The sequence below is a fragment of the Camelus ferus genome, chromosome 29, assembly GCF_009834535.1.
Source record: "Camelus ferus isolate YT-003-E chromosome 29, BCGSAC_Cfer_1.0, whole genome shotgun sequence".
Classification (NCBI taxonomy): domain Eukaryota; kingdom Metazoa; phylum Chordata; class Mammalia; order Artiodactyla; family Camelidae; genus Camelus; species Camelus ferus.
In genome coordinates this window covers 16,878,824-16,902,625 of record NC_045724.1, presented here as the reverse complement: position 1 = coordinate 16,902,625, position 23,802 = coordinate 16,878,824, and the positions used below count along the sequence as shown (strand labels likewise).

General features: G+C 39.7%; 2 protein-coding genes, 1 non-coding gene and 1 pseudogene across 6 annotated transcripts in view; 1 reads left to right on the top strand and 3 right to left on the bottom strand.

Annotated features, from left to right (window-relative positions):
- The window catches only part of OIT3 (oncoprotein induced transcript 3), a 29,030-nt gene extending 27,842 nt beyond the window's left edge, over nt 1-1,188 (top strand). The window contains exon 9 of the mRNA XM_006192988.2: nt 434-1,188. Coding sequence (XP_006193050.1) covers nt 434-604 — 171 coding nt within the window. The 3' untranslated portion in view covers nt 605-1,188. The remainder of the gene's footprint in view (nt 1-433) is intronic.
- A 663-nt stretch (nt 1,189-1,851) lies between these two features.
- Nucleotides 1,852-23,326, bottom strand: PLA2G12B (phospholipase A2 group XIIB). Of its 4 annotated transcripts, none has more exons than XM_006192990.3 (4): nt 22,442-23,326; nt 12,757-12,845; nt 9,974-10,139; nt 1,852-2,832 (listed from the first exon to the last, which is right to left on the bottom strand). In XM_006192990.3, the coding sequence occupies exons 1-4, from the start codon at nt 22,650-22,652 to the stop codon at nt 2,714-2,716; spliced, it is 585 nt and encodes a 194-aa protein (XP_006193052.1). In that variant the 5' UTR covers nt 22,653-23,326; the 3' UTR covers nt 1,852-2,713. The 4 variants fall into 4 exon arrangements, with proteins under 4 accessions (XP_006193052.1, XP_006193051.1, XP_014421756.1 ...); XM_006192989.3 differs by having other exon boundaries at nt 2,277-2,835; XM_014566270.2 differs by having other exon boundaries at nt 2,414-2,835; nt 12,769-12,845.
- Nucleotides 4,418-6,647, bottom strand: LOC106730739 (annotated as a pseudogene).
- TRNAA-GGC lies at nt 17,203-17,275 on the bottom strand. The gene has a single exon. It is a non-coding gene; the product is annotated as a tRNA-Ala (tRNA).
- Nucleotides 23,327-23,802: the final 476 nt, after the last annotated feature.

The following is a 23,802-nucleotide window of genomic DNA, read 5'->3' as shown; positions in this document are numbered from 1 at the left end:
TGTGAGCTCCATCCTCAACTAGGCAAAAGAACTTGTTATTTTCCACAGAAGTGCATGGGAGCCCACATCATGCCCAAACCTTGCTGTGCAGAACAAAGATATTAACATTACTAGATGTTGTCTTCACAAAGGTCTCTCCTGCCCCCATGCAAAGGCAGTGCTTATGGATGAAGGGTTTTAAATCACCCCTGTGATTCAGTGTGTTTGCCACATTACTAAATGCGTGAATTGGGGCAAGTTCCTTAACCTCCCTAAGTCTCACTTTTCTCATCTGTGGAATGAAGATGGTAACATCTACCTCAAAGGATGGTTGTCTAGATGAAATGAGATAATGCTTGTGAAGTGTTGGGTACAATGTCTGGCTTCTCGGAAACGCCCCACATGTGGCAGCTGTTAGCACCGTTTTTGCCCGTTATCATTATGCTCTTTCCAGGAAGTGTTCCTGCACTGCCGGGTCCTTGTCTGCGGGATGCTGGACGAGCGTTCCCGCTGTGCCCAGGGATGCCACCGGCGAGTGCGTCGTGAGGCAGTAGGAGAGGATGCCGCAGGTTCACAGAGCCAAATACTGACAGGTGGCCCCATCAGCATCGACTGGGAGGACTAGGACCACCCAACACCGGAGTCCTGCTTCAGGCTGCCCACCTCTTTGGATTTCTCTCCACGCCCTCTGAGAACATTGGTTGACACCCTAAAACATTGTGCTGCTTTAAACCTCATACTGTGGGTTTAGACAAACTCCCAGAACCAACTCTGACTCCGGCCCACTGGGATGGGAAAGGTCACTGCTGACTGACCTGTCCTGGGTGGGGCTTTCATCCTCAAAAGCTGTGCTGTGTACCCAGAAAGCAGCTCGCCCATATCCCCCCGATTTCTTCCGTGCAATAAAACACCTAGTATAGGATGCACTAAAATCAGAACTTGGGTATAATATTTCAAATTAGGAACTTAAAAAAATTAAACAGTTGCTTGAAATTATGACTTAAATACCCTCCAACTCCTTAAATATGTAAACAATCGTTATACCCTGAAATTTCCATTCAAATACAGAATAGTCATAGGGGATTTGGAAGTTTATCAATATAAGTGTGTACTATTTGGTTTTTCTCTTGCACAGTATTTTCTTCTGGTGTTTTTATATTAAGTGAACTATTTTCAATTAATAAATGTTATTAAATTTATTAACATGCATTTAAGTGCTTCAATGGCTGAACTGTAGACAAAATGAAAATGTGGTACTACATGCCCTGCTGTTTGGCATTCTGTGCCCTCAGATTGATAAGACAATAGAAAAGGGTATAAAATTATACCATCCTCTATTTTGTAGGTGCTTAATAAATTTTATTGAAATAAATATCCTAAACCACAGAGATAAACATTATCCGCCGTTAACTCCAATTTCTTAATATGCCAATTTATTTTATGGCTTTACATAAGATCAGAAAACAGTTTCTCTTCTTTTTCTTTCTAGAAAGGGTGACAATGAACAATTCGTAATGGAACCAGTGAAATTAACAAAAGGAAGGTAAAGGAGAAAATAAATGATCTAAATCAGAGGTTGGCAGACTTTTTCTGTCAAGGGCCAAATGGTAAATAGCTTAGTCTTCCTGGGCTTAAACTATTTACCAGTCTCTGTCACAGCTGCGCAGCACTGGAGCCACAATAAACAAATGTGAGCCTGGCTGCATTCCAGTAAAACTTAAAAACAGGTGCTAGGCCTGATTTGGCCCACAGGCCTTCGTTTGTCAGTCCCTGACCTTAGTGGCCCACAAGGCCTCACAGTGCATCAGAATCATTGGGGGGTGTTTTAAAAAATACCCATACGTATGTATCACCCCCCAAGATTCTTTGGGGTTTTTTAATGCTCCACAGGTGATTCTTATCCACAATCAGGGCTGAGAACCACCACGCAGGGAATGGCTATCTGTCTCTCACGCTCTGCAGATTTCAGGGACTTTTCCTCGCTGTTCTCAGTGGCAGTTTTTACCAAGCTCTTCTCAGGTCTTTACCTGACCCTGACACCACTTAGTAATCAGGAATGTCAACAGGACAAGTTCAATGAAGGGAAAAATGGAACTGCAGAGACCTAACTCCATCTGGCCTTCACCTCCGTTGGCTCTAGTCAGGTAAGCCTCTGACTTTGCCCACCGGGTCTTATCTCTTCAGGACCAGAAGAAATAATTGTTATCATTGGTGGAACTTACCAGGCTGGGTTCTGTCCTCTTCTAAGTGAAATGTTAGCATATTGGTGATAATGGAATTCATTCATCTCTTTTCAAATTTTCTAAAAAGTACACTTTATTAAATGTGAGGTGCTTACTGGCAACTGAAACATGGATCAGAGGAAAGTCACTGCCTCCCAAATGGTTGGATTCTCCAAAATTTCACTTATGAATATAATTATCATTTCCAGGAATACCAGTATTTTAGTCTTTATTTTAGTCTTTAAACTAAGAATTGAATTTCCAGGCAAATATGTCTTGGTTGGGGTCACCAGTGTTAAAGCAAAGAGTAGCCTTCAAATCATTCCATGTCTTTTTTTCCAGTTCTCCTCAAAGGACGAGGCTTACTTTTCAGCTGTAGAATAATGTTTCCTTTCTCCTGCTTTGTGGTATCCAAAACTTTTGGAAGAAAGGATGAGCTACATCTTCCATCCTACCACCTCTGAGATGGCAGCTGTGGTGTCACTAGAAACCAGAAAGGCATCACCTCCTCCTCATAACTCTTCTTTCTCCTCCTCCACACAGATGCAGGCTGCCCGTTGGCTGTTCATAAACGGTCGGCACCCCAAGGTCCATACAGTGTTGAACACAGTATCAGCCAGAGAATCACAGGCTACTTGAAAAAAATGAGGAGAAATAGCAAGGTTAGTATACAGGACTACCCCCAAGTAGTGTGAGTAATGTTGAAGAGGCCACATATTTCCCAGGGTGACATGCTATCCAGAGAAAAGTAAAGGCAGTGATCCAAATACAGAATTATAAGGAAAAAAATCGATTTAAGAGAAGCTTTTTTCAGAGAAGCTTCCATCCAACCTTATAAAGCAGAACACACTTTGGGATGCCCTCTTCTTATGGGCAAAGCCATGATTAGCAAGTGACGTCTCCCATGTCACTATGCTTAGTCCATGGAAAATTGACCTTTTTTTTCCAGAATACTCCCTCAGATAACACTGCTTTATTTCCTCTAGCTTTCCCTGGTCGAGTGAGATGAATAACCATTTATTCTTTGAAAAAGCATGTGTGCCTCTTGGATATGTTGGTCAGCCACTCTCTGAGGCATCAGGGATGCAGAGACCAAAGAGAGCCCAACTCAAGGACTCGCAGTTTGGATAAAGAGATGAACAGGATGGACAGGTAAACAGAGTTATACTACACCATAATGGAATAACCCCAAAGTCGTACAGGAGCCACAGAAAAGGTTTCTATCCCTTTGTGCTAAGGTTTATTATGGAAGACATTTCAGAATGCCTTCCACTGTAATTCCGATAGGGATTGTGTTGAATCTGTAGAATGCTTTGAATAATATGGACATTTAACAACATGAATTCTTCCAATCACGAGCACAGAATATCTTCCCACTTATTTATCATCTTCAGTTTCTTCCACCAACGTCTTTTTTTTTTTTCTTAAATTGAAGTACAGTCAGTTACAATGTGTCAATTTCTGGTGTAGAGCACAATGTCCCAGTCATGTATATACATACATATATTCGTTTTCATATTTTTTCATTAAAGGTTATTTAAGATATTGAACATAGTTCCCTGTGCTATACAGAAGAAACTTGTTTTTTTTAATCTATTTTTATATATAGTAGCTAACATTTGCAAATCTCAAACTCTCAAATTTATGCCTTCTCACCCCCTTTCCCTGGCAGTAACCAAAAGATTGTTTACTATGTCTGCAAATCTGCTTCTGTTTTATGGATGAGTTCATTGGTGTTCTTTTTTTTAGAGTCCACATGTGAGTGATATCATATGGTATTGTTCTCTCTCTTTCTGGCTTACTTCACTTAGAATGACAATCTCTTGGTCCATCCATGTTGCTGCAAATGGCATTATTTTATTCTTTTTTATGGTGTAGTAGTATTCCATTGTATAAATATATCACAACTTCTTTATCCGGTCTTCTGCTGATGGGCATTTAGATTGCTTCCATGTATTGGCTATTGTAAACAGTGCTGCTATGAACATTTGGGTGCATGTATCTTTTCAAATTAGAGTTCCCTCCAGATATACGATGCCCAGGAGTGGTATTGCTGGATTATATGTTAAGTCTATTTTCAGTTTTTTGAAGAATCCCCATGCTGTTTTCCATAATGACTGCACCAAACTACATTCCCACCAGCAGTGTAGGAGGGTTCCCTTTTCTCCACATCCTCTCCAGCATTTATCATTCGTGGACTTTTGAAAGATGGCCATTCTGACCGGTGTGAGGTGACACCTCAATGTCTTTTAGGTTTCAGTGTGTAGGTCTTTCACTGCCTTAGTTAAATTATTCCTAGGTATTTTATTCTTTTTGATGCAGTTGCAAATGAGATTGTTTTCTTAATTTTTCTTTCTGATAGTATATAGAAATGTAACAGATTTCTGTATATTGATTTTGTATTTTGTAAATTTACTGAATTTGTTTTTTGTTTTAACAGTTTTTTTGGTGGCGTCTTCAGGGTTTTCCATATATGATACCATGTCATCTGCAAATAGTGTACATTTTCCATTCTGATTTGGGTGCCCTTTTTTTTTTATAATGTCACAAGCATTTAAGAGTTTAATCAGCATGTAGTTTTTATCAGTATACAAAATGGTCTTAAATGGTCAGTGAGGTTGTTTCTGGAGTGACTATTATATCAGGAAAAGTATACTTCACCAAAAATAGAATCTCAACTTTCAAATGGTCTTTTCAGAGTTTCTGATTTTCAACTCAGTAGAGAAGAACAGCATTTAATTACTGCATCCCTTGCATATGGGATGTATGATAGACTATACCAGGTCATCGACTAGAACTTCAATATACAAAATAACAAGGCCAGTCCCTTCTTATACCACCAAAGAGCAGCATACAGGGTAAGTACAAAACACAAAAGCATAATGATAGTTGCAAGCAATCGTGTTGTTTCAAACATTTTCTTCAGCTGCTTCATGGGTCCCATTACAAAGCATGTACTGGCTAAGGCAGCAATATTTCCAAGGGTATAAAACACTACAAAAAGCTTTATGCCACCAGGAAGCCACAGCAATCCAGTTTCAAGGATGGAGAAGAAGATGCCACTTACGAATTATATGGCAAACCACTTCAGCCCAGTGTTGAAGCTGAGGGACGAGGCAGCCAGGACCTGCACAGTCAGGCCCTGCTCCTCTTCACCCTGGCCATGCCGCAGCTTCTCCTTGGCCGTACTCCTGGGCTGCAGGGATGGCCACTCACTTGCCTGCCCCGCCTGCCTGGATGCTTTTTATTTCCTTTTATTAGTGAATTGCTCTGACTAGGACTTCTAATACTATGTTAAATAAAAGTGACAATATTGGGCATCCTTGTCTTGTTCCTGATCTTTTCACTGTACAGTATGATGTTAGCTGTGGGCTTGTCATATATGGCCTTTTTTATGTTGAAGTATGTTCCCTTTATACCCACTTTGTTGAGAGTTTTTATCATAAGTAGGTGTTGAATTTTGTCAAATGCTTTTTCTGTATCTATTGAAATGATGTGATTTTTATCCTTCATTTTGTTAATGTGGATCACATTAACACACTGAGTGATTTGTGGATGTTGAAGCATCCTTGCATTCCTGGAATAAATGCTGCTTGATCATGATGTATGATCTTTTTAATGAATTGTTGGATTCAGGCTGCTAATATTTTATGGAGGATTTTTGCACCTATGTTCATCGGGGATTTTGGTCTGTAATTTTCTTTTCTTGTGGTGTCCTTGTCTGGTTTTGGTATCAGGGTAATGCTGGCTTCATAAAATGTGTTTGGAAGTATTCCTTCCTCTCCTACTTTTTGAAAGGTTTTTAGAAGGGTTAGTATTAATTCTTCTTTAATGTTGAAGCCATTTAAGTGGCTGATAAATTCTCCTTTGAATGTTGAAGCCACTTTAAAAATAAGCCATCTAATCCTGAATTTTTGTTTGAGAGGTTTTTGATTACTGATTCAATCTCCTTACTAGTAATAGTTTTGTTTAGATTTTCTATTTCCTCATGATTCATTCTTGGTAGATTGTATGTTTCTAGGCATTTATCCATTTCTTCTAGGTTGTCTAATTTGTTGATGTATAATTGTTCATAGCAGTCTCTTATGGTTCTTTGTATTTCTGTGGTATCAGTTCTGTTTCCTCTTTCCTTTCTGATTTCATTTATTTGCATCCTCTCTTTTTTTTCTTGGGAAGTCTAGCTAAAGCTTGTCTATTTTGTTTATCTTTTTAAAAAACAGATCTTAGTTTCATTAATCTTTTGTATTGCCCTCTTAGTCTCTGTTTCATTCATTTCTGCTCTGATCTTTGTTATTTCCTTCCTTCTACTAACTTTGGGCTTCATTTGCTTTTCTTTTTCTAGTTCCTTGAGGTGTAAAGTTAGGTTGTTTATTTGAGGTCTTTCTTGTTTTTTGATGCTGACATTTATTGCTGTGAACTTCCTTCTTACAACTGCTTTTCCTGCATCTCATAAGTTTTGGTATGTTATATTTCCATTTTCACTTGTCTCGAGGTATTTTTTATTTCTCTTTTGATTTCTTCTTTGACACATTGGTTGTTCAGTAGCATATTATGTAATCGCCACATTGTTCTTACTACTTCTATTCAATATTGTACTGAAAGTTCTAGTCAGGGCAATTAGCAGGAAAAGAAATAAAAGGCATCCAAAGTGAAAAGGAAGATAATATTCTGATGACTATCTTGTGTACAGAAAAGCCTAAGGAATCTACTAAAATTTTGTTAGAACTAATAAATGAGTTCAGCAAATTTGCAGGATAAAAGATCAATATAAAAAATCAATTGTATTTATATACATTATCAATGAATAATCTGAAAATAAAATTAAGAAAAAATTCCATTTACAGTAGCATCAAAAAGAATAAAATACTTAGGAATAAATTAAACAAAAGACTTGGCTCCGAAAACTATGAAACATTGTTGAAAGAAAGAAGACCCAAATAAGTGGAATAAGTGGAAAGACATTCATGCTCATTGATCAGAAAATTTTAAACTTAATTTTGTTGAGATGGCAATACTCCTAAAATTAATTCACAGAGTCAACAAAAGTCTTAGCAAAATTCCACATACCATTTCTTGAAGAAATTGACAAAATGAACCTAAAATTCATATGGAAATACAAGAGATCCAGAATATTTGAAAAGATCTTGAAAAAGAACAAAGTTGAAGGATATTCAAAATTTACCATAAAACTATAGTAATAAAAACAGTGTGTTACTAGCATAGTTCAATGGAATAGAATTGATAGTCTAGAAATAAACACTGCAATTATGGCCAACCTGATTTTTGACAAGGGTGCAAAGATGATTTAATGTAGGAAAGAATAGTCTTTTTCAACAAATGGTGTATATCCACGTACCAAATGGACCCCTTTCTTATACCATACACAAAAATTAACTAAAAATGGATCATAGATCTAAACATATGAGCTAAGACAAAACTCTTAGAAGAATATATAGGAGTAAATTTTTGTGACCTTGGGGTTAAGCAAAGCCTTTTTACATATAATTTCAAAAGTACAAGCAATAAAAGGAAAAAGTAGATAAAATGGACTTAGTCAAAATGTAGAACTTCTGGGCTACAAATTGTATCATCAAGAAAGTAAAAAATCAACCCACAAAATGAGAGAAAATGTTTACAAATCATATGTCTGATAAAGGATTTGCATCCAGAATACACAAAGACATCTTATGACTGAATAATAAAAAGACAAATACCCAATTTAAAAGGGGACAAAGGACTTTGAATAAACATTTCTCCAGAGCAATTATTTAATGGCCAATAAGCACATAAAAGATGCTCAACATCATTAGCCATCAGGGAAATGCAAATCGAAACCACAATGAGATACCACTTCACACCCACTAGAGTCAATAATCAAACAGATAATGACAAGTCTCGACAAGGACGTGGAGAAATTGAAACCTTAATACACTGCTGGTGGGAATGTGAAATAGTGTAGCTGTTTTGGAAATCAGTTTGCCATAAAATTGCTATGTAACCTAGGAATTCCTCTTCTAGATTTATATTCAAGAGAAATGAAAACATATTGCCACAAAAACTTGTACATAAGTGTTCATACCAGAATTATTCATAATAGCCAAAAAGTGTAAACAACCCAAATGGTCATCAGTTAACAACTGGATAAAGAAAATATATGATATCCACACAATGGAATATTATTCAGCAATAAAAAGGAATGAAATACATATGCATGCTACAAATGGATAAACATTAATAAGTGCAATCCAGTCATAGAAGAACTCATGTCATATGATTCCATTTATATGAATTGTCCAGAATAGGCAAATCTATAGAAATAGAAAGCAGACTGATGGTTGCCTAGAGCTGCAGGGGAAGGATGTGGGATTGCTAGTGGCTATGGGGTTTCTTTTTGGAGTGATGAAAATGTTCTAAAATTGATTTTGGGGCTGACTGCAGAACTCTGAACGTATTTTTAAGTGTTTAAATGGTTGAATTGTATAGTATGTGAATTATATCTCGATAAAACTGTTTCAACAAGAACAACAGAATGAATGATCAGAGTATTTCAAGCAGAGGGATCTGAAGAGGCAGAAAGATACGGGCCATCAACCCACGTAGTTTGGAATGGCAGAAGTCACGAAAGAAATCAGAAATAAACAAGATGATGCTGGAGAGATGGGCTAGGGCTAAGTCCGAAAGGGCTATGAATGTCACCCTCAGGTTTTGGATTTAATCCTAAGGAAGAGGAACCTGTTGAAGGACTTACACGGAGAACAGAGATAACCAGATTTGTCTGGTATAAAAATATATCTGGTCTCTCTGGAGAGAATAGGTTGGATGGGGCCCGGAGACTGGGTTATTTTGGAGTAACCAGGCAAGTGTATATCAGAGAGACATTTAGGAGAAAGAATCAATAGGACATTTCTTAGAAGTAACTTGACCTGACCCCAGATTAGCAGCAGGCACTTTTTCACATTCTGTAGTACAGATAGAGTGACACTACTTTTATAGGGCCTAATTAATTATTCACATTTTCATGCCCTCACACATTCACTTTAGAATGACACTCTAGACATTGATCTGTGAACAAGATCCAAGGTTCTTTCTACTGCTGACTTTCTTGGTGGCATGAGGCCAGCTCTTAATATGCCTGAATTTCAAACTTCACCATCTAGAAATATATAATGCTAATACCTGGATGTAATGTCCGGGCTTCTGAAACTAAAAGATTACAATTTTTCCTAAGGTGAATTAGGAAAAAGAAATGACAGAATCAGTGCTAGAAATTAGGTAGCTAAGCAGTCATTTAAAAATAATTATCCTCAAGTATATAGAGACCTTTACACAAAAAAAGATGGGCTTTTCAAAATTCTTACCCTGAGAACAAAATAAGAAGAAGAAGAAAAAAAGGCTTAAACCCAACCACGTAGTCCTATATAGAATAACTCCTGTTATGGAAGATTATTTAACAGTGGAATGGATAACCAAAGCCAGTTGGGCAACTCTTGCTCTGGTCTTTGAGGATAGTTTTTTATGTCTCTGGGAAGGCTTTGCTAAGGCCCTGTCCATCAGGAGTGGCGCCAGCAGCTCCTGGCAAGGACAGGAGAGAACTTTAGTGAAGGAATGCCCAGAATCTTCCTTTCCCCTTGCTTTCATTGGTCACAGTGTTCTCTAAAGAAAGTTCAGTGAGTTCTGACGGTCCCTTTAAGTAAAGAGGCTCTGGCTACATTTCTGTGTGTAAACAGGCACCAAACTCTGTGCTCACAAGTAGATGCCCTTAAGATACCTACCTTCCACGTTGGAGACAAAGCCCAGACTCCTCTTAAGATCAGAGCAGATTGAGTGGAGACACCATCGGAATTTTGCATCACAGCGATACTTGTTGGCACCACAAGTGTCATAACAGACATCCAGCTGGTTGCAGCACTTGGTCATTGCTGGAATGCCCAAGTCCATCTGGGGAAAAGAGAAGGAAGAAAATGCCACGTTTAGACCAAGGGCCTTAGGCAACCTTGCCCACCTTGTTCTCAAATTCCTGTTAACAGATTCAGATCAATTCAGTAGCACAAAAGTGACTGGAAAGAATATATCAGGTTGACAGTGACAGGACACTAAGTTTCAGTCATGATCTAGTTACTAGATTAATAACCTTGCATAGCCTTTTTTTTCTTTCAGATTTTAGTGATTTTCACATTCACAGGCCACTACGGTGCTAAAAATAGAAATCAGAAAGTTAGTCAAGAGGGCAGAGCTTCAAGACTTCCAAATTCAATTCAAACCTATGCTATGTGAGATTTTGTTTGAGCAAAGGATTCCAAGGCTCAGAAGTATGAAAAATTAAGCCCTAGTTCACAAAGAGGTCACCAGCAATTATCAGGGAACCATCCCGTGCAGCACCTTTTTAAGGAGCAGAGAAGGGTACAGAATGTAGTTCCTGACCACAAGTGACAGTATCTAACACACACACGCGCGCACACACACATTTATTAAGTGTCCTATAAACAATTATGTATGTGTCACAAACTAAGTTCATAGAATGCCACACATAGAGTTATCAAACAGGACTTTTTTGAGAGGATTATTAAAGATGATGGTAGACTTAGGATACAGCAAGTAAAGAAAGAAAATAATGAGCAAATCATATGTGAGCAAGTCAATTGGTTTAGTCTTCCAAGAGTCTTAGCAGGGTAATATATTGTATATGTATTTTATTATGTAAGTATTTACATATGTATATATATATTTTTAAGTTAGAAAGGCAAGTTGATAGATGACCTTGACTTCCAAAATAACAAGTTAATTTGACAAACTCTTCAGCAAGAAAGGAAAAAGATACAGCCAGTGATTAAAGAAGAGAAATCAATCTATGGTTTGTAAATAGATGTCAACAGGGTGAGTCTAGATGTGAATCTCTTGCAAGTTCTTCTGATAACATAGACTTGGACTTAGATGGAAGCTGGTGTCAGGGTATGGGTGGGGATTGATTACTGAGCTATCTAGACCCTTTCCTCTTGGGTCTCCTTAAGTGTTCTCTTATTTGAACTTTTACTCCAAGGCCACCTAAAGCAGAATGTGGACTTTTGCAGTTTAAAATGCCCTTTTAAGCAAAACCCCAAACAAAACATTATTATATTAAGAGATAATCTAACTCATTAGACCAGGCAAAGGCCTAGACTCAGTAGTTCTGGGTAAATTTTCATCATCTGATGCCAGAAGCAAGCCACTTTGCTTGTACTTCAGCCTGAAAACTAAAACTATATCACAATAGAGGCAACGGAATGAGATGAGTATAGTGGCTATCATTCAACTAAATTGGAAATTCTTGAAGTAGTTCTAAATACTATTTGTACCAGTAAACAAAATGGCATGACTCTCAAAATAAGAGTGCAGACCTATTCCATAGCTACTGAATTGATAACAAGTAAACAATTTTAGCCAAAAATACGTAGTTTCTCTAATATAAATACATATTTGAAAGTACTGTCTTCTGTGTCCATACACATCCTGATGATTGTGGACAAGGCTGGATGTTCAGCTGTGCAGGTTGTCCAGTAAACAAGAGCGTCCCATCTATGGGGGCACCTTCCCACAAGACATCATAGATTTACACATTTATTAAGAAAAATGTCTAGCCAATGGCAGTCAAGTTTCCTTTTCTTGCAAAATCAGGATACTAAGCTTAGTTTCTGACAGATGGAAGAAAACTGTCTTGCAGAAAGGGAACTTTTTTCCAATTTGCACAAGCACGCCACATGGGTGAGCAGAATTTTATTGAGAAGAATAAATTAAACATGATGCTGCTTGGGAAATTATTACAAAAATCTTTTGAATCAGCAGAAAAGGTGAAGTTTAGCCTGATTAAGACACAAGCTAAAAGACAGATCTAAACTACAGTTCTCATTTAGATATGAAATCCTTCTACCTACATTTTATATGAAACCTCTTTTCTAAAGTGAAAAAGGTAAAAGGGCTTCCAAGGGGTCTTAAAAGAAAGTAATTATTATTCCTTGTTTTTAGAGGAGGCCAACAGTTTGAGACATGGTCAGTGACATATGATAAATGTCTAGCCAGCAGCTAGTTGTCTATGGTGGGGGTGTGAGCTGGCGGGTGTGTTTTTGCAGATTTCTGTGCTGTTAACACTGCTGACATAGTCGATTTGACGGTTCCGACATGAAGTCTGCCTCTTGCAAAAGTCCTGACTATAGAATAACCGGCTCTCACTGGTCAGTTCCAGCTTTACTCCAGCACATCACTGAACAGTCTCAGCAATTTAAATGTCACACTTGTCAGAACTACTTCAAATCAAGTTAGGTCTGACCCCCTCAGGCTCAGCTGATATTGGCAGTGGTGACTTCAAAGTTGACTATGCATTGGCTTATCTGAGGGAGAGCTGCCTCTGAGAAAAGGGAAATCAGAGACTTTGAAAATTACCTCCCTTTCTCTGTAGCCAATTAAAAATACTAGTTGTATTGCTCAAATATTCCATAAGTGATGACTTCCACCATCAGTGATAACTCTTGGGTTAGTCTTTGTTAACACCAATCAAGTAAGAAAATAATGGCAGTGTACATACACTTCCTGGTACCTTGAGACCCAGGAAATAGGAGCTGCAGCCGTTGGGTTCCTGAGGCTTGTAGCCAGGTCTGGGCATTGGTGCCTTTCCTAGCAGGAGACAGAGAGGAAAGAAGCAGGAAGAAATGTTTAGAAATTAAGCATTTGGAAACATTAATCAAATAAAAATGATCTAAAAGCATCTTCAATTTTTCCTTTAAAAGTCGTTGTTCCTTGCGGGGAGGGAATAGCCCAGTGGTAGAACACATGCTTAGCATGTATGAGGTCCTGGGTTCAATCCCCAGTACCTCCATTTAAAAAAATAATAATAAAATAAATAAATAAGCCTAATTACCTCCCCCCAAGTCATTGTTCCTTGCTAGCTATTCACATCCAAATTAGATGGTGGTGGTGATGATGATGTCATCAAAGAGTAATAACCTTCAGACCAGGTTGGTGTTTTTCTCCTCATCTTGAAGAATTTTATGGGCATTTATTTACTGACAGTTCTAACATTTCTTAAGTGCATGACCTTGAAGATCCATGGCAAAACCAGACGAAACCCAAGGTTTCTTCCTCCTCCATCCACTGTAAGACCACATACTGTGCACAGAAAAAGAACACCAGCTGATCATATACTTAAGGAGTCAGAATTTAAATGGCACCACAAGCTTTTTCCAGAATAACTGGAAGGAAATTTTGCAAGATTCCACAAATGTAGACAAAGCATTATTTACCAAAGGGCAAAGAAAACACCCCTCTGCAATATTTTAAGCATTTGTGTTATAGAACTAAGCCAAAACTATCTGAAAAGCTTTGGATTTCTTGGTTTCTCCTACATGGCTTTGAGTTATTTTATAATCTTACCACTAAGTACAGAGAAGCTTTGTCAGTGTATCAAGGGTAGTCGTTGTACGTAAAGATAACCTTGACCTGAGATGATCTCAGGACAGCCTTCCTTAGTGAGGATTTTTTATCCCATTATCCAGATAAGGAAAACGGGGCTCAAAGGTTTCATGACGTGCCTGACTCATATAGAAAGGAGGGGAATTCAGATATAAATCCAGATTTCTTCGTCTCCGATGCCTGTGTTCTTTCCCCATGTTCCTCTGCCTCTTGTAAGAGATGCAAGACATAGAAAAAGACTGACGAGATAAGCTAAGAATGAATCCTCTGAGTGAAACACATGGCATTTCTTCTTTCTTTTCTTTAATCTCCTCCTGCCAAGTATGTTATTTTTAATTATTTTATATTATGAAATATTTCAAAACTGATGTCAGAAAAACACCCATGTGCCCACTACACAAACATAATAACGTTGCCAAACTTGCTGTCAATATTTTTTCTGTTTAATTAAATGTTACAAGTACAGTTGAAGCCCCTTTGCATCCCATCTTTCTCTTTTAATTTTTAGATACTAAGTCTATGCTTTAAAGCCCCCGCTCCTTGTTATTCCTAAACTTGTCTTGATTATTCTTATGTCTGTTACTCTTGCATGTGTATTTTAGAATCAATTTAGTACATTCTACAAGGGATATCACTAGGATTTTTATTGAAAATACGTTGAATTTATAGATTCATTTGGAGACAACTGAATTTCTTAGACTGAATTCCCAAACATGAGCATAGTATAGCTTTCCATTTATTTAGGTCTTCCTTTATGTCCTTCAATAGAGTGTTATAATTTTCTCTGTATATAATATCTCATACATACTGTATTATTCACATGCTTAAACAAGATAGGATATCTCATCAAGATCCAGAATGAAGGCTCGTAAGGTTAGAATGATAAATTTGCCCTTTTCTAGAACCCAGGCTGCTTCTGGCTTTCTGCTCTACCAGTGCTAGAATAGTAGCCCTGGCTCTCATCGTCTAAGATGGAGTTTCAGCCAATACATCCATATTACAAGCAGCAGGATGGAAGAAGGAGGTAGCACGATCAGAGCTCCTCTCTTTAATAAATACACTTCAGAATGTTACAGACATCACTCCCTCTCACTTCCCTTGGCCAGACCTTAATAAACAACACCACCAATGGCAAAGATGGGCTTGGGAATGAAGCTTTTCTTCAATGGAGGCAGCCATGAGCCCAGCTTGAAGTTGGGAGGAGGGTTTATTAATGTAGAAAGTGGAAGGATACTAGGAGACAATACGCAGTCTCCACCATAGTCTGTTTGGGCTGTGATACAACATGTGTATAAGATGGTAGTTCAAGATGGCCCCCAGGGTTGCCCATCTCCGGGTTTTAATACCCAAGTGTATTGTCCCAGGGTTGGTCTATGTGGCCAACAGAATAAGGCAGAATTGGAGGTATGCTGCTTCCAAGATTGTTATAAAAGACTAGAACTTGTGTCATGGAAAAGCCCATGTCGTAAGGAGCTAAAGACTCCTGCTAACAGCCACATGAGTTTGGAAGGAGATCTCCAGCTTCAGACAAATCTTCAGAGACTGTGGTATCAACAGGCAGCATAACTACAACCTTATGAGAAACTTAGAGCTGGAAGTCCCCAGCAGAGCTGCTCAAGGGTTCCTGCCCCTCAGACACTGTGTGATACAATACATGTTTGTTATTGTCAGCTGATAAGTGTGAGGGGTCACTTGTTACTCAACAATACATAATAATTGCAGTTGCCGTGATGATTTGGATCTCTTTTTCATACATTTTTTTTTCTATGACAGCTTCATTGAGATATTCACATATTATACAGTAACTTATTTAATGTGTGTTATTCAGTGTGCTATATAGCATATTCATAGAGCTTGTGAGACCACCACACAATCTAATCATAGAACAATTTTATCATCCCAAAAAGAAACCCCAGACCCATTAGCAGTCACTCTCCATCTTTCAGGGTTCATCTACGTTGTAGCAGGTATCAGTACTTCATTCCTTTTTATGGCTGAATAACATTCCATTCTCTGGATTCACCACAGTTTGTTTATTCATCCACGGTAGTTGGACATTGTAGTTGTTTCCATCTTTTGGCTATTGTGAAGAGTGCTTCTATGAACAACTGTGTACAAGTATTTGAATATTTTCAGTTCTTTGGAGCGTATATACATAAGGAGTGGAATTACTGGGTCATATAGTAATTCTGTTTAACTTTTGGAGGAACTATCAGCCTGCTTTCTTGAGCAGCTGAATTATTTTGCATTACCACCAGCAATGCACAGGATTCCAATTTCTTCAATGCTCACAGTTTGACCACAATGTATCTAGATGTGGTCTGTATATTCATATCCCACCTGGAACAATCTGAAGACTTGGGTGTCTTTTACCTCTGGAGAATTCACAGCCCTTGCCTAATTTTTTAATATTCCTCATTCTCTGTAATTTCTCCTTCTGGGACTCTTGTTACTGAATGTTGAATCTTTTAAATCCTGTCCTTCATAGATCTTAATCTCTTTTATATTTTCTCTTTTTCTCTCTTTGTACTGAATTTTTACTAGCTTCATCAAAGCTGTTTTTCAATTTACTAGCTATCTCTAGGTTGACTGACTGCTAGGTTATCTGCTATGTAACTCGTCCATTGAGTTTTTTCTTTTGATGACTATAATTTTCATTTCTTGGATTTCTATTTAAATCGTGTTTTTAATCTGTGTATTCATTTTCATTGAGTTCTGGGTTTGTTTGTTTGTTTTTAATGTTTTCTATTCCTTCCTTTCTTTAATACCTTCAAATGCTGTTGTTGTATTATTTTATTATCTCTAGTCCTTGGGATGCCCTTTCATTTTTTTAACGTCTACTGGCTCTCCCTCAGGGTGGATTATTTTCCACATGATATGTAATTGTTTGTAGAAGGGCTTGTTTATTTCCTGTGCCCTGGGTCACATACTATAGAATAGTCCCTAACTGCTTTTGCTGAGGCTCTAGGAGTCCCAAGATAACTGAGACACGGGTATTTCTGTTAATTTCTGAGCTTGGGTTCCTCACACCAAGCTGGCTGTATAGATTCAGATTCTTCATCTGTGCATAGAATATGCTTCAGGTAGTGATATTTTTAGTGGGTGTTCTTTATTCTTCCCCCAAGCTCCAGCTCTAGCCCTAGCGGGAGAGAAAGCATCCTTGCTACGTCTTGAAATACTGGATTTTCTATTCCCGTTTAGATGGCTCCTCAGGCTCTAAGCTTCATGCAGACTGTTCTGTTCCAACTTCCCAATTTTTACAGGTAAAAGTTAAGTCTCCTCTCTGTGTGTGAGCATTAAAACCCATTCTTCAGCCCCTGAAGTCTATATATGTTCTAGACCAAGGCCCCCAACTTCTGCTACCACTTTGGCTCTGTGCTTCCTCTTCACTTCTGGAACTTGAAGGTTTCCCTTTACTTCATTCTGGCTTGAGTGTGTGGTTTTTGTTTTACATTTTACTTCCACTCAACCTTTCTTTTCTTTTCTCTTTTAAAATATTTTAATCTCTTATGTGTGTGGGGGGGTGTAATTAGGTTCATTAATTTAATTATTTATATAATAATGTAGGTACTGGGGATTGAACCCAGGACCTCAGGCATGCCAAGCATGCGCTTTACCACTTGAGCTATACCCACCCTCCCACTCAGCCTTTCTTGTTATTTGTAATGGAGAAGTACTGTACTTGACAGAGTCTGCCAGCCCACCAGTAATCCCTGCATTACTTTTCAAGAGTCTTGGAAATATAACTTAGCATTGCTACTCTACCAACCTGTTGTGTGTGTGTAGACCTGGGAGTAGGGGAATAAGTAAAGTGTGTTATGTAATATTAGTAATCAAATTGCACATAGGAAAATAATCACACTTTGCCATACAATTAAATGTGTATGGTCTCTTGGAGGTGAGATTATGGTGATTTTATTTACTTTTTTTTTTTTGGATTTTTCTTTTACAAGTGTTCTATCTATATTAGCTTTATAGAAATCAGGGGGAATTTTTTCAATGAAAAAACGAATGTCTAAATTTGATGGTGAAGCTTAACTCTTTAAGAACTCTCCTGATAAAGCACTTTTGCTGCAGACTGACTGCAGTTTCCTGAGTCAGCCTCTGCCTTTCTTGCACTTGATAACTCACAGAAGATAAAACTGATATCCCAGCTTGAAAAATAACGGAACACCAGCTACAGACACATTCTACCTGGCCAGCTATAGATACGGGCTATTTTAATAGTATTTAATATTTTAGGATAGCTGCGGAAATTCTTTTTAGCAATGAAGCTCGAAGTAAAAGTTCTAAGGAAAAAAGTGATGGTTTGAGTCTAGGCAGAAATCATGTATTATATCCTCACATTACAGTTTGAGTCGTTTTGAGTTACGTTGAGTCTTTTCAGTCTGATGTTTCGAGTCTCGGCATCAATAATGTCCGATGTCCACAAATTAATTTTATTTTTTGGTTTTGGCTGTCTATACGAGCTGGTTCAGGGCTTGGCAAACACTGGCCCAAGTCCAGCCCATCTGTCTGTTCTTGGATAACCTGCTGGAGAAAAATGTTTTTTATGCTTTTAAATGGTTGGGGAGTGGGGGGAAGTCAAGGCAAGAATAATATTTTGTACATGTGAAAATCATATGAAATTAAAATTTTAGTGCTCATAAGAAATAAGAAAGGCTTTTATTTTTAGCACAGCAATGCTCATTCATTATGTATTAGCTGTGATTGCTTTCACGGAAAAAAAGAGCCAAAGAATGTTGTTACCATCTTGATGTGAGGACGGTTTTTCAAGCAGGACCAAAAAATTCAGAAGCCATAGAATAGGTTTCTATGAATAGCAATAGAGTGGAATAGCCTTCATAGAAAAGAACTGACAGATTTGCTCTTATGAAAATTTAAACCTTCTGAATAAAGTGAAACATCATAAAACACTTAAAGGCAAATAAGGGAGATTTAGGAGGAAAGTTAGACGTGAAACCCGAGTTCTACCTGCAAGCATGTCCACTGCCCCCGAGCCCAGCCTTTTTTCTTTCTGTTTTGTCACCAGAAAAGAACAGTAAAAATCATCTGAGACTTCATTACTGAGGCCAAGGGTGAAGTCTTCGGGAGGGTGTGTCCCTTCTCCCCTCCCACCGACGCCCGCAGAGGACACTGTGCTCCTCGAGAGGTTGACCCAGGGGTCAGAGTGCTGTATTTGAGGTGTATATCCTGCTTACTGGCAGAAACACTCAAATACAGCCTGAGGGACACACCAAGGGAAAAAAACAGAACTGTGACAATTTAACTGACGCAATAAACTCTATTTCAGTTGCTAAAACAGATTAAATTACTGCATGAGGTTAAGGTGACTGAATTGTCCTGGTTTGCCTGGGACTGTCCCTCTTACAGTATTAAAAGTCCCCCCCGTCCCAGGAACCTCCTCCCCTTCCCTCCGTCCCAGGCAAACCCAGACATCTCATCACCCTTCTCGAGAACAATCTTTGGCTCTAAGCCAGCAGCTGTTTTCTTTTTGGGGCTATGGATCTCCTAGGACTCTGATGAAGGCTGTAAATTCTTTCCCTGGAAAAATACGCAAACTCACAGGTTCATAAAATTTTGCTCTAAGATTTCAGAAGATAAAAAGTTCTCTTGAAAATAAGAAGACTTATATTTTAGGATACCTTTTTTCCTAGAACTAAACCCAAGAAGAAATTTGTCATGAGGTCTTTTTATCAAAGTGTGACAGTGTGGCTGGTATCTTAAATCATGATTTACAAGACAGAAACTCTGCTCTGGAGACCTTCATGAAGGCACAGAACACCTAAATCGTCATTTGATGACTTCTTCCAGAAGCTGAGAGGGTGTTGTCCAGCCACTGGGATTTCTGTGTTTGTAAATTTTATATTGAAAGAGAATCTGAAGAATCTGAATGCATATTAACCTGTTTACCAGACTGTCTTTCTCATAACATTTATAAAATCTGTTTGGTATCTGCCATGCTCCATAATTCTTTATATATATTATCTTTAATTCTTACAACAACCTTGCTAGGTCGGTGTTATTAACATTAGTTATAAACATGAGGAAACAAAGATTGAGAGACTTAGGTAACTGGCCCAAGGTCATCGGCAATGGGACTCCCCAGCAAACCCTAGTTCAAACCCCTGATTTTTCCATTACTAGTATTTCTCAAAGTCTGGTTCAAGGACCACATATGCAGTTCCTACTGAAGACCTACTGCATCAGAATCCCTGAGCTGGGAGAGGAAATCTTGTTTACATTAGTACAGACCCCTTATACCTGTTGTACCACGTATGCTATTAACCCAGCATCTTGTTATATTTACAGCTGGATCCTTTGGCAAGTCCAGATTTATGTGTGTTGACATGAAAATGAATTGTCGATACAAGAAGTGTGGGAAGCAATGCTGACAGTATTGTAGACTACCAGGACACAAACACATCTTTGTCTCCAAGAATGAGCCCTTAAATCGTGCTCCACACCTTGGCTGCACTTTGCAATCACCTGGGAAATGCTAACATTCCTGGCGCCTGAATTCAACCCACGGAGATTCTCATTTAATTGATTTGGGCGTCAGGAGTTTTTGAAGACCCCTAGGTGATTCTAAGTGCAGGGCGAGGTAGGAACCACTGTTTGGAGTAGAGGTAAGTACCTACCAAATGGAAATTTTTTTTCTTGTACACTAATGTTGCTAAATTGTTCCTTCTGGCAAAAAAAAAAGAAATGCAGTTTTTAAAGCAGTTTTCTCCTTCAAGTATGGTCCTAGGACCAGCAGAATCAGGATCACCTGGGAACCCTTAGAAATGCAAATTTTCTGGCCCCACCCAAGACCTGCCAGGGCAAGGGGGCGGGGCCCAGCGGTCTTTAAATAAGCCCTTCAGGGCCCTCGCAGCACCCAGCCCCAGCGAGTTGGAGAGCTACTGCCTTAGAGAGAGAAGAGGAGCACTGTGTCCAAGGAGTGTTATCGCAAAGTAAACTGAAAGAGAACCGAGACCCAGTTACTTATTAGGTGTTCTCTCTTCAAAACCCCGCTTGATTCACAGTCAACTTGAGAAGACACCCTGTGCAAACAGCCTCCAGGTTCTCAGCTCCGCTCAGTTCCAAAGGTAACAAGGCCTAACCCCCTGTTTCCTACGTGTTTTTCAGGCCCCTCCTTGGACTGGTTCTGTTTTGCAGAGTGTGTGGAGCTATTTGCATCCCTGCAGTCTCTCTGTTGACTATTCCCGTCCCCCACCCGTGGCTGTTGCATCGACCCGCCCAGGTGGAGGCTTGCAACCAAAATTTGATGAAATCGTTCAGTGCTCTGGCTAGAGAAGGAGGTTTGATTCTTGTTCCCCTTAAGAAAAAAAGTCTTGCTGTTATCTGTTTGCTAAACCATAGACCCAAGTCTAGTGTTGCCTCTAGGGAGGAAAACAGCACCTGTGTTGATCAAAGAGCTGAAGTGAGTTAACTCTTTACTGCCCCATCCATGCAAACTAGGTGAGCACAGTCCCCGAGACTAGGCATCTCTGCATCTGTCCAACACACTTTGCACAAAGACATGGCTAGCAATCCGGGTGGGTCCTAGCACAGATTGACCCTATAATCTTCAGCTTTTTTCGCCATATCCCTCTGTGGTTAAAATTTCGATGCTGCAAAACTTTTGGTTCTGAAGCAATGGTTAACCATTGTCTCCTCACTGTCTTTTATAAAGGGGCTGACTTCCCCTGCTCAAAGGTAAAAAGGGAGTGAGAGACTGGCTGAATCTAGCAAGTATGTAGCTCTTTTGAGTCTCTCTCCAAGCTGAGTTTTATCTGTTGAGTGTCTGGAGGAAATATTTCTCAAGTGTTTTTCTGCTAGGCTAAACTGACTCACCATTTTCATCTCTAATCCTGTTATGAAACATTTGATAAACTAAATAATGATACTAATGCTATAGGAGACTGTGTTTGCTTTGGAAAACATTTCCAACTGTGTTTGAAGTCACTGCCCCTTGCCTCCCAGCTGCAAGGTCCAGGGCTCGGCTTCTGCTCCCACTACTCTGACGTCCTGCGCAGAGTGAAGGAAGAGTGGGCCCCAGGGTCCGTTCTTTTGCAGCCAGGCGGGCACCCTGGCTCCCAGGTACCCTCTTAAAGCTCAGGCACCGAGGTGCTCCTGCCCACCAACGGTGCTACATCCAACTCCAACACCCTCCGACACCACGCAGAGGCGGCTGCAGACGCCCAGCCTACCCCTCAAGGCCAGCTGTTGCTGATTGAGGCCCCGCAGGCACTCTCTGGGAAGTCAGGCAAATTGATCAGAGCTGGAAGGAAGGTGTGAACAGCATTAGGGAAAAAGGAGAATCCACTCTGAGCTAGGCACTGAGGGACGGAGGAAGCTCAGAATTTCCACTGAACGTTCAGCTTCAGTGTTCAGCCCTGGGATCACCTCACAAAGACATCTCAAATTCTTTCTCCCCACCCTGGCCACCTGTATCCTCAGTACCTGTCTCACAGCAAACCCATTAAAATGGCCCCAGGGGACAAGTCCTCCAAAGCTCTTTGGAGGAGCTTTGCCAGGTAAAATACAGGAAGTTTAGTGACATTTACATTTCAGATAAGCAACCAGTAATTTATCACCATAAGTGTGTCCCGAATATCTCAAATATTTTTAACATAGGGTTGGTCGTTGATTTGAAATTCAGATTTCACTGGGCATCCTATATTTTTATTTGGTGAATCTGGCACCCCTCTCTGTGGCAGATAACAAGAAAAAGTACGTGACCGATTGTGGCCCTGCTCCAGCTGATCACAGGTCCACCAGTGATAGTTTTACAGGCAGAGAAACCATGTACTCACCATATCGGCATCTGTACTGACAGACTCCATTTTTCCCTCCCAGCAGTTCCAGAAAGGAATCGAAGTAGCTGTTGACAGATTCAAAGCTGCCCCGGATGTGCCGAAGGCCCCAGTCTGAATAGGACTCCTCTGCGTCAGGGCTGCTGTCACTCTGCGCCAGGCCACCCCCCAGGCTGAGCCACAAAATCAAGAAGCTGATGGCCCGCGTCATCCTGGAACCAGGTAGGCACCGAGGTCTCTCCTCAAACGCCAGCCAGTGTCCCGGGAAGTCTGGGTACACAGCCCACTGGGCCAGATGCCAAGCAGGACTGGGGAAGGGATATCTGGAACATTCAATCTGTGTGCTCCCCAGAGGTGGACTTTAAACATAGCTCTGGAGGTTGGGATGAGATCAGGGCAATTAGAAAGGGCAAAGGTTAGGCAATAGGAGGGCCTGTCGTCGGATGGCCAGTGAGAGAGAAGACTGCAGAGTGGATTCCACAGCCTTGGAGGAAGAAGATGTTAGCCAGCTTCTAGGAGGCTTGGGCTGTGGAACAATTAGAATTCTACCCCCAACCAGCGGGTTAACCTATGGATTAGTTACAAGTTTGTTCCTCCAGGACCAGCCTCGACACAAAGGACCTAGCCTCACTCCTAAACCAGTCCTACACCTGGTCTCTGGAAGATTCAGGCAGATACATAAAGGGCTCAGGAAAACCCCAGTGATGGAGGGTCAGCAGTGATACCTGTACCAATGGTCTGGGTATTACTGAGTGTGCTCAGTGTATTCCAAGTGTGTGTGAAGGTGGTGTTCAGATTTGGGACCCCAGCTTCTGCCTTGGGTCCCTACTTGGCTCTCAGACTCAGTTCTAATCTGGCAGAGCTCCTAATTGTAGCCATCCTAGTGCTGGGGGATTTTTGCCTCTGTATTTACAGCAGTATTTTTATTTCCTCTCAGCAGCATCTGTTATCTACAGATTGCCCTGGAATAGTCCTGGGGGAGCTCAGCTCTCCTAGTGTTTTTCTTGCATTGATTTGCTTAAAAGTCAGAGAGTTTATCAGAAACACTATTTGAAACTTTAGGTTTTAAGACTGTTGCCTGAAGTCTAGCGTTTTGGCATCACCTTCAGTTTATACTTTGTTTTTAGTCATATAAAGAAATAAATTCCATCCATGAAATCACTAGTCCACAAAATTGATACTTTTATGAACCAAATGAGTCCTTTAGCTTCTGTCTCAAAAGTCTGGAAAGCCCGTAGAAAAGAATGAATTAAATGTCTTCATATTAGATAAGAAATGCATTTGTCTAAAGATTCAGACTCCAGGAAGTGGAGTGGTTAACAATATTTCATATGAACAGCAACACTGCCACCAATATTTAA

Excerpts from the sequence above, each read along its gene's own strand:
- PLA2G12B (XM_006192989.3), bottom strand. The coding sequence starts at position 22,652 with ATGACGCGGGCCATCAGCTTCTTGATTTTGTGGCTCAGCCTGGGGGGT. Across the intron at positions 12,846-22,441 it reads TCAGTACAGATGCCGATATG|GAAAGGCACCAATGCCCAGA; the intron begins GTGAGTACATGG and ends GTCTCCTGCTAG. Across the intron at positions 2,836-9,973 it reads CTTTGTCTCCAACGTGGAAG|TAGCCTGTGATTCTCTGGCT; the intron begins GTAGGTATCTTA and ends ATTTTTTTCAAG.